This window comes from Aptenodytes patagonicus, chromosome 2, assembly GCF_965638725.1.
Source record: "Aptenodytes patagonicus chromosome 2, bAptPat1.pri.cur, whole genome shotgun sequence".
NCBI classification, from domain to species: Eukaryota; Metazoa; Chordata; class Aves; order Sphenisciformes; family Spheniscidae; genus Aptenodytes; species Aptenodytes patagonicus.
In genome coordinates this window covers 12579427-12596161 of record NC_134950.1, presented here as the reverse complement: position 1 = coordinate 12596161, position 16735 = coordinate 12579427, and the positions used below count along the sequence as shown (strand labels likewise).

General features: G+C 43.8%; 1 protein-coding gene across 1 annotated transcript in view; it reads left to right on the top strand.

Moving 5' to 3' along the window:
- FER1L6 (fer-1 like family member 6) overlaps nt 1-16735 on the top strand; it is a 103793-nt gene that overhangs the window by 34666 nt on the left and 52392 nt on the right. Inside the window, exons 7-13 of the mRNA XM_076332144.1 lie at nt 4631-4709; nt 6237-6393; nt 7569-7755; nt 9370-9562; nt 10607-10956; nt 14102-14210; nt 16007-16187. Of these exons, the coding sequence (XP_076188259.1) occupies nt 4631-4709; nt 6237-6393; nt 7569-7755; nt 9370-9562; nt 10607-10956; nt 14102-14210; nt 16007-16187 (1256 nt within the window). The remainder of the gene's footprint in view (nt 1-4630; nt 4710-6236; nt 6394-7568; nt 7756-9369; nt 9563-10606; nt 10957-14101; nt 14211-16006; nt 16188-16735) is intronic.

Genomic DNA, 16735 nt, shown 5'->3' with positions numbered 1-16735 from the left:
CAGAGTAGAGGGGCAGAATGCCCTCCCTCGACCTGCTGGCCACGCTTCTTTTGATGCAGCCCAGGATACACTTGGCCTTCTGGTCTGCGAGCGCACATTGCTGGCTCATGTCCAGCTTTTCATCCACCAGTCCCCCCAAGTCCTTCTTGGCAGGGCTGCTCTCAATCCCTTCATCCCCCAGCCTGTAGTGATACCGGGGGTTGCCCTGACCCAGGTGCAGGACCTTGCACTTGGCCTTGTTGAACCTCATGAGGTTCACACGGGACCACTTCTTGAGCTTGTCCAGGTCCCTCTGGATGGCATCCCGTCCCTCTGGCGTGTTGACCTCACTACTCAGCTTGGTGTCATCTGCAAACTTGCTGAGGGTGCACTCGATCCCACTGTCTGTCATTGATGAAGATATTAAACAGTACCAGTCCCAATGCGGACCCCTGTGGGACACCACTCGTCACCAATCTCCATCTGGACATTGAGCCGTTGAGCAGTACCCTCTGGATGCGACCATCTAACCAATTTCTCACCCACCAGACAGTCCACCCATCAAATCCCTGCCTCTCCAGTTTAGAGAGAAGGAGGTTGTGGGGAACTGTGTCAAAGGCCTTACAGAGGTCCAGACAGACGACATCTGTAGCCCTTCCCATGTCCACTGATGTAGTCACTCCCTCGTAGAAGGCCACTAGGTTAGTCAGGCAGGACTTGCCCTTGGTGAAGCCATGCTGGCTATCTCAAATCTCCTCCCTGTCCTCCATGGGCCTTAGCATAGCTTCCAGGAGGATCTGCTCCATGATCTTCCCAGGCACAGAGGTGAGACTGACTGGCCTGTAGTTCCCCGAGTCTTCCTTTTTTCCCTTTTTGAAAATGGGGGTTATGTTTCCCCTTTTCCAGTCAGTGGGAACTTCTCCGGACTGCCACAACTTCTCAAATACGATGGAGAGTGGCTTAGCAACTTCATCCGCCAGTTCCTTCAGGACCTGTGGATGGATCTCATCGGGTCCCATGGACTTGTGCACCTTCAGGTGCCTTAGATGGTCTCGAACCTGATGTTCTCCCACAGTGGGTGGCTCTTCATTCTCCCAGTCCCTGCCTTTGCCTTCTGCTGCTTGGGCGGTGAGGCTTGAGCACTTGCCAGTGAAGACCGAGGCAAAAAAGTCCTTGAGTACCTAAAAAGTACCAGTCAGTACCTATCTTTCAGTGCATTCCAATAACCTTATAGTAATGCCGTAGTAAAACTATGATGCCCCTTTCACGTTAGACCTGTATCTCCACTACTGAAATACTCCCTAATTTGACAGTGTTCATGTTTGTCCTCAATCAGAAAACCTGAAGAAAATTGTTCAGTCATCTACAGAGTCAATCAAGTGTGGAAAGACACAAACATTTAATTAGGTATGATGTAGATGTGATGCTCCCTCTGAGAGAAGACAAGAGGTGTTTGCTATAAGTTTCATGCTCACCTGCTTTGTTACAGTAGAAAAAATATGATTGAAAAAAAGTACCAGGAAATATGCAGGTCATTTAACAGAAGCAGTGAGTTAGTTCCTCAGCAGTTAAAAGCACTACAGGGAGTTGAATCCCTCATCATTTCAGTGGGTACAGGAGGTGTTTACCCAGGGGCACCACATTTCACACAGCAAATCTCCTCAAGGACAGAGAAGTGAGGTTTACACATCTAATGCTCTCTGAACAGGCTGTCATGCTGTGGAGAGAAAATGCAAAGAACAATGAGACAACACCACCTTGGACTCACAACATATCCTTCTCTTGTTTCTGGGTCTTAAAGAAACTCCTTTTATTTTTGGCTACAGAAAGGCTAGAGCATTCTTTCCCCTTCAATCCATCCCGTGTAGGATCAGTTGATTTGGGCAAGCTCCTATTTCCATGTAGATCCTCCAAAGCTGTATTTTTTCCTCGCTTCAGGATGAAACCCACGAGTTTTCATGGCTTCTTCTCCACCCCTGCGTGCCCTAGTCCAACCTCATAGGAGCAAGGGTCCAGTGCTATGATGGGACCTGGCAGCATCAGGGATTGAGGAAAAGCAGCACCAGTGCACGAAGTGTTGGCTTCACACTGGCTCCTCTCCCACATGAAGGCTGCTTAATTTATAAGCTTTAGTAATCGAGTACAATAAAACTGCTCCTTTGTCCGCTCTTGATTTTTCAGCCCTAGAAACTCCTTCCATGTTGAAGTGGGGAATTAGTATGGACAACTGAGTGTGATCCCTAAATCACAGAGGCACAGTGGCCCCAGGCCTTTAATGGGAAAGATGTTATGTTGCAACTAGCAACCTCCTGAATTTTCTGGTAGACCTTGATGAAGATGTCAGTGATCTTTACTTTTGAATATATTTCTCCTGGTCTTGAAGAAAAATACACAAAATGAAGTCACATGACAAATCCAATCCAAAATCACAGCAGTCTCTTACCCCTATCTAGGATGCGTAGGTCCAGAGCCAGGGTATGATGTCTTCCAGATTCCTAAAATGCTCTCAGATGCTTGCTTGTTTGGCTCCAACATTTAGATTTAGCTTCTGTGGACTTGAATCCCAGAGGCTTAGTTTTTCTTTGCAGTTTGGCTAAGGTTTTCTAGACAATTCAACCTGTTTTCAGAAACTTTTCCACAACCAAGGAGTGGGTTTCAACTTTTTGAGCTATTCTGAAACCAGGTGAGAGATATATTTTCTGAGAAATACAGTTCTAGAGCCAATCTTCCCTTAGAATATGTCACTAGCCTCTGCCTTGTCTGTAAAGTGAAGCACATGCATGTATTTGAAAACCAGACACAGAAGTACATAGATTCAGGAATCATGACAAAAGAAAATTATTAATTAAACTTGAATTAAATTAAATTAAATTAAACTAATTACTTGTCAGGAAGGATAAGGAGATAGACTCACTGGGGCTTGCTTGCCATCTCATTTACATAGAATCATAGAATCATAGAATAGTTTGGGTTGGAAGGGACCTCTAAAGGGCATCTAGTCCAACCCCCCTGCTGTGGGCAGGGACATCTTCAACTAGATCAGGCTGCTCAGAGCCCCCTCCAACCTGACCTTGAATGTTTCCAGGCATGGGGCATCCACCACCTCGCTGGGCAACCTGTGCAAGTGTTTCACCACCCTCAGCGTAAAAAATGTCTTCCTTATATCTAGTCTAAATCTACCCCCCTTTAGTTGAAAGCCATTCCCCCTTGTCCTGTCGCAACAGGCCCTGCTAAAAAGTTTGCCGCCATCTTTTTTAGAAGCCCCCTTGAAGTACTGATAGGCTGCAATAAGGTCTCCCCAAAGCCTTCTCTTCTCCAGGCTGAACCACCCCAACTCTCTCAGCCTTTCTTCATAGGAGAGCTGTTCCATCCCCCGAGCATTTTTGTGGCCCTCCTCTGGACCTGCTCCAACAGGTCCGTGTCTTTCTTGTGCTGAGGGCTCCAGAGCTGGACGCAGTACTCCAGGTGGGGTCTCACCAGAGCAGAGCAGAGCAGAGTAGAGGGGCAGAATCACATCTATATCACTTCTCTGATTTCATTAATATTGTGGGGGGTAAATCAGAACCGAGCCTCTTGGTTTATGTGCACATTGAAATGTTGCAAAGAAAGACTTTAATTCTTTCTCTTTGTCCTGGTTTCAGCTGGGAGAGAGTTAATTTTCTTCCTAGTAGCTGGTACAGTGTTGTGTTTTGGATTTAGTATGAGAATAATGTTGATAACACACCCATGTTTCAGTTGTTGCTAGGTAGTGCTTACACTAGTCAAGGACTTTTCAGCTTCCCATGCTCTACTGACTGAGAAGGCTGGAGGTGCACAAGGAGCTGGGAGGGGGCACAGCCAGGACAGCTGACCCCAACTGGCCAAAGGGACATTCCATACCATGTGATGTCATGCTCAGTACATAAACTGGGGAAAGCTGGCCGGGGGGGCCGCTGCTCGGGGACTGGCTGGGCATCGGTCGGCAGGTGGTGAGCAATTGCATTGTGCATCACTTGCCTTGTATATTATATTATTATTATTATTATTATTATTATTATTATTATTATTATTATTTTATTATATTTCAATTATTAAACTGTTCTTATCTCAACCCATGAGTTTTCTCACTTTCACTGTTCCGATTCTCTCCCCCATCCCACCAGGGGTGGGGGGGAGTGAGCGAGTGGCTGTGTGGTGCTCAGTTGCCAGCTGAGGTTAAACCACGACACTCCTCTGGGTGTACTCAGTTCTTATGACAATTCAGCTATTGCACAGAAAGTGGTATGATTTCTGCAGCCTACTGTGAAACCAGTTATGCCCCATGTGTTTATATTCATTATGATTTATTTAAAACTGCCAGGATAAGTAATATAACTGCATCTGCTCTGAAGACATATCCATCTGATTCCCGCTCTATATGATCCTGGGATGAACCTGTGTGATTCCACTTGGATACAAATGTATTGGTTTCTAAGTTGGCACAATATTGGGTAAAGAACAGATTTCAAATGCTTGCTGTGTCTGTTGTGGCTCTGTACACCCAGTTTTGGGTGGTGCTGGATGTTGTTGCTTATTACCTCTGAACCAAATGTGATCTTTGTTTGGATTGCTCTTTCTTATGCTGACCGGGAAGAGAGAGAATGACATTCTTTAACCGGCCTTTTTCTAACAGGTTATGCACAATAAACTGATCGGGAGTATGCTGATAGGCTCCTTTAAAGTAGATCTGGGGACGGTGTATGGTCAGCCAGGTAAGCGGTGCATTTTCTGCCCTTTTTGTCTGTTAATGAGATGTGAGGCAGGGAAGGAAAGGAGAGGGAGGTGTGCTGCTTTTCCACTTAGATGCTTGTGGTTTATGCCAAGGGATGAATTTAAAAGGTTTTTGGAAGGGTTGTTTTGGATACCAGAGCACCAGCCAAATTTTTGGAAAAAAGTTCAACACTGAAAACACCTTGACAATCTGCCCATTGGTGGGAAAAACTTATCAAGGACGGCTTTTCTTTAGGGGGTCAGAGTGGGCAGCTGACTACTCGACAAAACCCAACTCCACTCATTTGTTACAGAGCATCCAAAGCTCTGCTGCGTGGGTTGGGGTAGGAGGGGTGGAGGGAGGGAGAGCAGGATGAAGCATGGAAGGAACAGTGAGGAGAGCACAAGATGAGAGGAGGAGCAGACCATAACGGGGGAGAGAAGAAGGAGATGACAAAGAGGCGACCATGAGTCCACTTGACCTGCCAACTTCAGAGCTGTCCAGTGTTTTCTGAAATTTGAAGCTAAGAAAAGATCACCTACCCCTTTTTTGGCCTGTTTTTACAACCATCCACAAAACATGTATCTTTCTCTCTTCCGTAATTACTCAAGGACCTGGTCTCTTCTCAGTCTTTGGGAACGAACATATTTAGGCCACTTGCTATAGATGTCACCCAGTTATGGCAAAAGTGTAGAGTCATTCAGGCCACTCTCTCTTCAGGGCTCCCGCAAGAGTCAGTAGACAGAAATGGCCTGACTGAAGTGAGCTGTCTATGTCCATACTCAGACTGCGTTAGTCTCTGAATTCTGTCCTGTATTTCCTGACCACACTTTCACAGGAGGATAGTGTCTGAGGGTTGATCTTGAGCTCATATCCCTGATACATTCTGGTCTCTCCCTCCCACTCCTTTACACACCCAAGGTGATGGCCAGGCCAGGGACTTAATATAAGGTTTAAGGACCTCACTCAAGAAGGGTTGCTCAAGCAGGGCTGCAGCAAGGGCTGTTGTGGGTGAATTGTCTTGTGCATTTTACCACTGGAAAGATGGAGCTGAACCTGCTTTTGGCTTCTTCTTCCTCTGATGGCTGTCCACCCTCCTTCCTTCCCTTCTCAGCTGGCTGCCAGTGTCACACCTGGCCACAGCTCCCAGCAAGGGTTTTGCTGCCAAAGAGTACTGAGATCATCAAACAGCTCTCGTCAAAATAGGTGGCCTTTCCTCGTAAAGCAGCAGGCTTAATTCAGCTGCTGAATCTCACCTGACTTTTCACTGGTCTTTAGTCATTGACCTCAGTAACCACTGATGAAAATGAACTTGTTCCTGATGAGCTCTAGATCAATCCTCTTGTTTGCCTTTTCGGTCACACAACATTTTGGACCCTCCAAGTGTGTCTGTTAAACAAGTGCGCTTCAGCACAATCCTCCTGAAAGCACAAATGTTGTTTGCAGTGCTTTTTCTGGGAGTGGAGAGGAGAAATGTTTGCATTTTTTGCATCCTTTATTTGAGTGTTTAAGTTTGTCCATCTTACAGGTCATCAGTTTTGTGACAAGTGGGCCCTTCTCACAGACCCTGCTGACATTAGGACAGGAGTCAAGGGATACCTGAAGTGTGACATCAGTGTGACTGGGAAAGGTGACACAATACAAGCCACACAGAAAACAGCTGATACTGAGGAGCAGATTGAAAAGTACTCCAATATTTTCTTTTTTACTGCTTCCTTTTTTACTAAGTACCTCAAAAATCCTCTGCTCTCCTTTCAGTCCTTTCCTTGCTAACTCAGGGTTAATAGCAAGATAGCATCGTACACCTGACTCTTCTGATGTACACAAAGAGAGTTTTTACAATCCTCTCAACTAAATTGAAGGGCATGTTCGGGTCACTTCTCTGCAGCTGATAGAGTTGACCATGCCCTGTGGCTCAGTGCCAGATTATCCCTGACAGAAGGTTTATTGATCTGAAACCAGTTAAATGTTTATGAAAAGCAAGGAAGTAAGAAGAAAAAATATGAGGAAAAGCTATTCCTTCTCCTCTATCATCGGATGTGTATGCATGGATATTTTCCTTATCCTTAAATAAACTCAAGTGTATTAACATTCTCCTTGTAAAATACAGAAGTTCAAGGTAGTAAAGTATGCTGCCAGCATACTTTAAATTTTACAGGAGCAATGTTTCTGGTCAGTAGTGACACACTGGACCAAGTCCATGGAGAGCCACCAAGATGATGGAGGGCTGGAGCACGTGGTCTACAGGGAAAAGCATGTGTGTGTTGGGGCTTTGGTTTCTTAGGCTTTAAGAAGAGCAGGTTAAGGGGGGATCCTACTGCTGTCTTCAACTGCCTAACTGCCTACTGTGCACCCCTGAAAAGAGCCAGACTCTTTTCAGAGGTGCATAGTAGAAGGATGAGAGGCTTTGGACACAGGTTAGAACAAGGGAATTTCAGAACAGAAGTAAGAATTTTTTTTACCATGAAGGTGATCAAACGTAACAGGGGCCTGAGAGAGTGGGATTCTCCATCCTTGGAGATATTCAGAATTTACTGGACAAGGTCCTGAGCAACCTAATCCAACTGGACCTGCTCTGAACAGGGGGTTGGAGCAGATGACCTCCAGAGGTCACCTCTAACCTATGTGTTCTGTGCTTTTGTGGTTCTATACCACATAAACATGTTTGCTGAGTAATGCTGTATCATTTTCTCATGGTAACCAGCAAATGTTTTAATTTAGATGCAGAAGCAAATTCATAGACATTTTTGTGTCTTCTTAGGACACAAGCTAACTCAAGATAACATTTTTGTTGGGAAAAAAATATCATTTCATTGTCTGAGTTTTCAATTTTAAGCAAATGGCTTCTGTTTTCTTTTAGGAACCTCTTGATCCCCAAAGGCTTTCCATCTGAAAGACCATGGGCCAGATTTTATGTGAGAATTTACAAAGCAGAAGGACTTCCAAAGATGAACTCTAGCATCATGGCCAATGTCACCAAAGCATTCATAGGCGACAGTAAGGACCTTGTGGATCCCTATGTGGTGGTCATGTTTGCAGGTCAAATGGTAATTGGGATCCTCTTCATCACAAATGTAGACCTTCTTTCCTATTAGCTGTGCTACAGGCAGGTGATTATGCTGATATCCTTTAACTTATAGTTACATAAATTAAGTAAAACACATATTTCTTTCATGAGAAAGAAAATGTTCAGTTCTTAAATTATGCAGGAAAAAAGTGATGGAAACACTTAAAGCCAGCAGATCTAATATCAGCCTCACAGCAGTAGGTTAGAGTCAGGCAGCAGGAGGGGAAAGAGAAGTCTGTAGATTTGTTACTAAAACATCAAGTTACAAGAAAGTGAATTACCCAGTGTGGTATTAGGTAAGTGCTATGTTTTCACTCCCTAGAGTGAAAAAAGGAAGCAGGACTGAAATAAGTAAAGATGGTTCAATTTGGATTTTAGGGCTGTGTCAAATCAATCTGGATTTTTCAGGACCCTTGAAGCTTTTCTGTGGGTAGCAGAAGAGGAAGCATTTGAGTAGAGTCTGTCTCAGTGTTGCCTGGCTTCATTGCTCCCAGAGCTCCTTCAACATCAAACATGGTGCTGCAGGGAGCTGCTGAGAGGGACCTTCTGACTTTGGTGGAAGAGGAGTGCAGAGGAGGTCCAGGGGCCTGCTTCCTCTGGGGTACACCCATGAAATACCGTGTCAGGGAGCTTGTCTTAATTATTGTTGTAAATAAGGAAAGAATCAAACTGGAAATTATTTTAAGCCAGCAACGTTTTCTGTGTACAAGGAAGCCTTAGGGAGAACTCCAGTTAGTCTTTTACAGATGTTTCAGGCATGAGAATGATGCTCTTCATGCTGATTTCATGTTTTGTTGTGAATCCAAATTGCAAAGTATTACATCTGAAACTAGTTTGGGTTAAAATGGTCAAATGCATGCAGCTACTTCAGGTTTAAGAGAGGGCTGAAGAAGACATAAGAATGGGTCACTATCGATGTGACTTTGCATGGTGATGTGTAAAATATAGGTTTAGAGGTATCATTGGTGGGTTTCCTGACTTGGTTCTCCCCACCAAATGTGGAAGCAGAAGGCCTGCCACAGCCTGTGGCTGCATGGACTGTGATACAGTCTTGTTGTCTCCTTCAGGCTAGGAGGAATAGCTCCAGTCCCTACATACCTAGCACACAGGCATGTGCCCAGAATGCGAGCCACAGTAATCATGTTTTACACTATATAAATTGCCTCATTTAAGGTAATTCCATTGGTACATGCAGCCTGGCAGCTGTAATGAATTTCATCTTTTATGAGACAAATTGCGCTGCATAACTACTACCCAGGTATTTCAAAGCCATTTGAAGATGTGCAGTTTGTAGCAGAAATGCCAAAGTCTGGCTTCACAGATATGTTTTGTGCATAAGGACCATGAAGAATTAGATCTTATTCCAGGCTTGGCTGTGTGCAGGTGAGAATTCTTTAGCTATAATGTGGTCTTTTATTAGATATGGAGGGGAAAATAAACAAGTTAATAGAAAAGCGGAAGTACTTTCAAGATAGGATATTTGTGCTTTAAAAATGACCAGAGAGATGTTGCTAAGTGCAATTTGTGCTATACTCATTGCCATTCTCCAGAGTCTGACACCTCTGGGGTTAAATTTGCTGGACTTTCATTTCAGGGGCGAACAACAGTGCAGAAGAACTGTGCGGATCCAGTATGGCATGAACAGATTATCTTCAAGGAAATGTTCCCTCCACTCTGCCGAAGAGTCAAAATCCAGGTCTGGGATGAAGGCAGCATGAATGATGTGGCCTTAGCCACCCACTTCATTGACTTGAAGAAAATATCAAATGAACAAGATGGTGACAAAGGTAAATGGGAAAATGTCTGTTCCAGAACATGCTCTTACTGTAAAATCTACTTGCTTAGGATCTGGGCACTGGCTTATCCCGTTTTAGAGATGCACAGCACTCAAGGGAACATCTGTGGTATTTGTTGGTTCCGAAAGACCTTCTTTTGCTTAATTTGAAGTTATATGACATTGTGCTTGGTGCATGGTGGTCTGTCATTGCCTTTCTTGTTATAGGGCTGGTGCATAATTTGGTACTTTGTGACCATGGCATGAGTCTGCTCTAGTCCATTAGGGATGACTGATGTAAGTTTACAGTTTGTGCCAGTTTCTGTCTGGCAATGAAAGCACAAAGTGCAAATCACGGGCAGAGCAGGCTTGTGTTTTTGATCTACCCAGTAAGAGCAAAGCATTTGGGTAGGGCTCAGCTGGGTGCTATCACAGCTCAAGGAGGTACCATAGACTAGTGCGTCCTCATGTATTTGAGGTAAAGTTCACTATCTGGCATCTTTTCACTGATGTTTGAGCCTATGTGTATAGACTTATTTATACTGTGTGATCTAAATGTGAAACATGTTCAGTTGTCACAGCTCAGCAAAGGCACAGTAACTCCTTAAATTTGGCAATTCAAATGTGTATCTGAGTCCTTAATCAGAAAACAAAAGATAAATCATCTAAGGTAGGTAGTGGCATGGCCTTGGTAACAGTTTGGACAGGGTGAGAAGGCCTCCATTCCTCTCCCACCATGTCCCAGCCCTCAGTCTGTGGGAGCAAGCTCTTTTTTTCAAGAGATACAATAGGCCTCCTGTGCCAGCACATGTGGTACGAATACCTTCTGAGAAAGAGCTTCATATTGGCAGAGTCCCTGGCTGTGTATTGGCAGAGGCTTCTTGGTGCCTAGGAATTGCCCTGCAAAACAGTGCTCTGCATGAAGTGGTCCCCACCTGCATAGAAATGGGTCCATGTTTGGCTTTTGGTGTGCAAGAGGCAAGATTTCTTGTAGCAGACAGTGAGAAGAGCATGCTAAAACCTAATAGAAATGCCATAAAACACGGTTTATCTCCAGGGTTTTTGCCTACTTTTGGGCCTGCCTGGATCAATCTCTATGGCTCACCCAGGAATCACAGCCTCATGGATGACCACCAGGAGCTTAATGAAGGTTTTGGAGAAGGGGTCTCCTTCAGGGGACGTCTATTCATTGAGATTGCTGTGGAGATACTTTCAGGAGGAGCCCATGAATCGAAGTTTTCAAGTTTTATCAAGGATATCAAATTGCCATCTAAAGATAAAGACTTCAAAGCACCCAAAGGAAAAGACAAAACTGAGAAAGCAGGAGAGGATCGGAAGTCAGTTTCTCCTTCAGATAAGATGAACTCAACTGAAGTGGAAGTCGAGCCATTCAATGTGCCTTCAGAGGTCAGTATGATATTAAGGGATTGATTGACATGTGTCCCTAAACCTCCAAGGATGGCACCAATGGTGTATTTGGGTTCAGGCCATGTAATACTGCTTTCATGTGCTCCCTACAGCTTCTCCGTGCCTCCATAGTCTTGGGACCTTCCCATAATTATGCAGCGCAAATGGAGCATTAGTGTGTACCTATAACTCGTAAAAAATCTCAAGTAGGACTCGGTTTCCATAAAACTTAGTCTCCTGTCCTATTGCCCCTTCTGCACTAGCTGCACCCATGTGCTCCTACTAGAAAGTTATATGATGTAATATCTGCTAAATGATAGAGAGCTGATGGGGGCAGCCAGTAAGTATAAAGTCTGATTTTCTGCATTCATTTGAGAAAATTGGTAGTTGTCAACTGAAGTCAGGAGGGAATCACTGATGCAGAATTTGTGCAAGTGCAGAGGGATACAGCCTAGCCTGTTTTACTCTCCTCCTTTAACCCTGCATTGTCAATGTAGTTTTAGATTGCTGATCTCTTTAGGAGAGGGGCTTCAAATCATGTGCTCAGCCTCAACTGGTGTTAACTGTTGTTACTTTCCTAGCTCCACCTGTTGTACTGAGTTACATCATGGGAAGATCTGTGCTACGATGCTTTGAGCAGGTTGTGCAGTTGTGGCAGGGCATGTGGGCTCAGGTACTGAGCCAATATTTGAGCTTTTTTCTGGTCTGTCACAACACTGTCTGAGAGCAACAGCACATTGGTACATATGCAAGCTCTATTTTTTTTTACCCAATAAATAGGAAGAAAAATATTCTTATAACCAATTTTCTTCCCACTTCAGTATGTCACTGATCAAAATTTTGGCTTTTGTAGTGGGAGTCCCACCTCAGTGCTTAAAGCACTTGTGTCCTTTATCAGATCTGATTCTTGGTGTTTTGACACCATCTCTACAAGTAAATAGGACAGGAGAAATTGTTCTTTGGTCTTGAGGCCTAGCCTTGACGGGTGCTCTTCCTTGGCCTGTGCCATGTCATTGCCAGCATGAGTGCTAGCTGGAGCAGGTCAAGGAGTGTGTTAGCAGAGAAATGGCATGGGTAATTGCAAGCCAGTTGTGCAAACCAGTGCCCTGGTCTTGATTTATATACTCATATAGTTGTAAATTGCCTCTGTCCCTCAGTTCTTCTCTGAAGACTGTAATAGAGGTGACATGAGAAGAAATTTATTTCCATATAGATTTTCCTTTATATGGAAGAAATCCATTATTGTGAGTGGCTCAAACACTATTGTCTTAGGTGCTAGCTAAATACTCCAGGTAGAGGAACAAACCCTGCTGTAACATCAATAAATATTAGCAGTAGTAATAAGGATTTATTTCTGGCTACTGTGCCTCAGTTTCAAATACAGAATGAGTAAAAGGCAACAACATAATACAGTGATGCTTGATATTCTTTTGTTTTTGACATTCAGCAATATTTCATGCTACAGTAGACACAGTAATTGTATTACACCTCTCTGAAAAGAAAAGCAGGAACTGGAGACATTACAAATAAGGCAAAAAATGTCTCATAGAGCCTCTGAGACAACAGAGGCAAATTACCCAGCCCCACAGCCCAACTTTATTGACCTATTCCAACAGCAAGAAGACATTAAACATTTGCGATTTGCTTTCTTTATAATGGGAGATAGATGTGTTTGTCGTAGTCTCTGAGCCTCAGCTTTATTAGGCACCCTATGCTCTGGGTTCATGCTGAAAATAATTAAGGTGCAGGGAAGCTAAAGCTACTCTGGAGCTGCAATCTGTGGTGTTAGCTTTGATATGTGATGCTGCTAATCCTTTCACTGAAGACCTATGACCCTTTACTGTGTGTAGCAGAAGTTTTTCAAAATGAAGAGATCATGGGCTGTGTCAAAAGCTGTTTCTGCTTTGCAAAAGTCAGGGAAATAAATATTCATATACAGCTGATGTTTTACTCATTGCCTCATCTGTTGCAAAAGAAGCAAGTACTGATCTTGCCTAGTGGGCTTCAGTATGCTGGTGTCCATGCTGTGAAATCAGTAGGGTTTGCACTGGAGAGATTGTGGCAGTCAGGGTGTAAAGTTGGGGAGAACTCAAACCACAAAATTTATCTCCTTTGAGCTTAGTCTTGGTTTATGGCTAATAGCTTGTTTTGTTAATGACCCAAAAGCACTAGAGGTATTAGCTAGCCTTCCTTGAGTGAGAGTGTGTGCCAAGGACAAGCAGATGTTCGGGCTCCAATAGTGCCTTAAAACTCCACAAAATTTCGTTACACTTTTCAGGGTGTACTGCTGCACCAAGACCCTTTGGTTCCTCTGCTTCCAAATTCTGTGAAAAGCTGAAAACAGGGTTACTGGTTTCTGTGCTGTGATGCCAGGGAAGGCAAAGAGCGGAGGACTGTACCCCCCTGCACTGAGACCCACCTTTGGGCCTGTAGTTTAATGCACAGTAAGATCAAAAAAAAAGGACTGCTTGGTTTCAATAGGCTTTTGCACAGGGCTGCCATCTTATAGAATGTGGATGCTAGAAATCTTTAAGTCTTACTGGCATCACTGATAGCTGAGTGCCCCTGAGCAAGGTCAAAGTCTTAATAGTACAAACACATGGGTAGTAGGTTAAAGTCATCCCAGGGGAAAGCAGAGGTGGGCAAGCACTCCCCTGCCTGGATGTGTTAGGATGGCAGCATTTGCTATTGCAATGCAAAGGAAAACTACCGCTGTCACTGCTAAATGACTTCTATCAGGATAGTGATATTTTGTTGCTGTTGCACTAAAAGGGCCCTTGAACTGCCATAGATGTATAGTTTGAATGATGGTATAAGAGTATGTGAAGATACTGAAACCATTTAATAGCGACTACTGGTAAGATAGAGTATGAAGTGCGGGGTAATGACTTTTATGTAATCAATTATGATATAACTGGACAATATTGACAAGACCCAAGTCACGCAGGTTTATCTCTTTTCCCAATCATATCAGTTCCTCAGAGAAGAAGTATTACTTCTTCCTACAAATTGTGCCTCATTGACCACCTCGGACAGATAGATCTACAACAGTAACAGAGCTACTAGACACTTGTAAAGACTCCTCTGTGCTTTAAAAAGTAGAAGTAAAATAAATGTAATTTTTCTGCCTCCTCTTCTCCAATAGATCTATGAAGAGAAACCTGAGGAATTCCTCCTCTTTGGGACATTTTTTGAAGCCACAATGATTGATAGGAAGGTTGGGGACAAGCCAATAACCTTTGAGGTTTCCATTGGTAAGTGTGTTAAGTTCTTCTCCAAAGCAGAGAGGGAGTCTCAGGAGCAAGGGGATGCTACATGCTACTGACAGCTGTGTCGCAGGACTCAGGAGTCAGCTTCAGAGGAGGGCTTGCACATTTGAATTAAACCCTGATCATCATTTCTCTGGGTAGCAGTCAAGCTGGGCATACTGACGCCTAGCTGTCTCTACTCCCAGATGCCCTGTATTAATACAAATCCTTTCACCCAATATATACAGCGACTCACCCAGTATTTAGCCTCCTAATCTCTTGGAAGACCAAACTCAAATAATTTACCTCAGGGCAGAGTTCATTCTGTGGTGCCCATTGCAATTAGTCCTTGGCTGTGAGGGAGACCCTTTGCAGGGAGGACCCACGTGGACTCTCTTGGCCAACTCTGTTAAGCTACATGTGGGTCTGTGAGTGTGGCATGGGGGTGATGTACAGCCAAGTCTCAAAATGCATGCACCAGCTTGTCCTCTAAGATCATCCTGGTAAGTCCTGTCCTCTTTCTGAGTAAAGCAGGACTGTACTGCATATGGGACCTCCTCATGGTGGAGCTGAATTGTCGCCAGGAGCAGACTAAAGAGACAATGAAGACATTTTCATGAACATTGAGTGGATATTTTCAAAGCAGAAGAAATTTCCCTTAAGAGAGAAGTTTGAATTGGTCTCATTTCCCTTGCAGGGGTTTGCTTATCTTTGTACTAGCCCCACTTAGAGTCCAAGTGCACAGTAGGACCCTGGCACTTTCCATCTTTGTGCTTGTGTACCTGAGTGTGCTCAACTGTAAGGCTATGTGTGGAGGGAGAGATGTCTGTGACAAACAGGGCAATCAATGAGTGATATTGATTCCTGATGCAACTTAGCAGGAAGCAGAGCTGACAATGACAAGAAGCTCATTTGTACAGTTGGACAAGAAATTATACTGATTCTTGTCAGAATTAATACTAAAGATGAATCTGGCTCTGAATTCTGGACCTGAACATCTACCAGCTACCTGTGCAGCTGAAATTTGGATCCAAATTTGGCAAATGGCCATTATTTACATGAAAGGCTGAACCAAAAGTCCAGATCAGGATGTTGTATGGGGTGATTCAGCACATCCTTCTCCTGCAGGGAATGTTTTCTGCCTGTCTCTAATAAAATCTGTAATTACCAGTCTGATGGATGCACCTCTTTCCCAGTGCTGATAATTGCCCTTTAAGGCAAAATCCTATCAGAGAAGATGCCTGTATCATTAGCAGAGTTGTCTGTCATTAGGCTTGAAGCTGGGGCCTCAAAGCATTGTTATTATTAACTCTGCAACCCTACTATGCAAAATTTGCTTGTCTGAAAATGAGCTTAAGCCCTTCTAAGATCAGACTTTGAAATGATCATCCATATGTTGTAAAGACATACATTTGCTATGTAAATCAAACGCATTATCAGGGCTCCTGGGTCTAGAAATATCAACAGAAGTATTGGTTTTGCTTCTGAATTTCTTTAGCAAAAGCAGAAGGTCCTGGGTGCCAGCAACCAGAGGATTGCATCACTTAGTGATGGGGGTAGTATACTAGGTATATATCACATAGGGCAGGTAAGGAAGCACTGTTCTGGAGTCTGAAAAGTCATTGGGACCAACATACCCTGTCAGGACCTTTATAAACTGTGGAATGGCCAGAACAGCTAATGAACAAGAGGGGACAAAGATCTTCCATTGGTATGACTGGTCTTTCTCTTTTTTTAAACCTCATGCAGGTTTACCACCTCCAAGCTAGTCATGTCTTCACTTGTAATCCTGTGTTCTCTAGGTAACTTTGGAAATATTACTGATGGGGTGTCAGCAGGAGTTGGAGGGAAAAAGAAGACACGTGATGGAGAAGCGGAAGAAAGTCTGCTGCATGAGGGGGAGGAAGAAATTTCTCATGACCTTGGAGTACCCCTGATATCCACCACACCCCCTGAGAAGCCACTGATCACAGGTGGGAACAGGTGAGGATCTGTGTTTCAAAACCTTATCATGCAGGACTTTGGTTCCTATTTTATAATCATGCGGGACTCATTAATAAACCCTGGCAGCATTAAACAGGTTGTGTGGAACTGAGGCTTTTGAATCCTCAATTACATCTTTCACAACAGTAAATTTTCTAGGCTCCACTGAAGTGAATGGGCTCTGACCCATTTTACACTCATCTTCTGATCTTGGCCTCATGGGCTCTTGAACTTCTGGTGTTTCTAAAGTGGCTGCGTTATACCAACTATACACTGGAAAGCTATAGGAAAGTGCAACTCCTTCAGTGTTATCTCTGGTTTAGGGTCCCATAATCTGATCACAAATAAGATCCACCCAGTGACCAGCTCCAGAAGCAGAATAACACATCAAAAATATTGAAATCTGGTCAAGACAAAGTCAGCTTCCCAGAACACTTTCCAGAGCTAGTAATTATAGATGTAGTCTTAAATAGCAAGTAGTAACAGGAGTAGGAGGAAATAGTCCTTGAAAAAAAAAATGGAGCAATGGATGAAAACATGCAGAACAG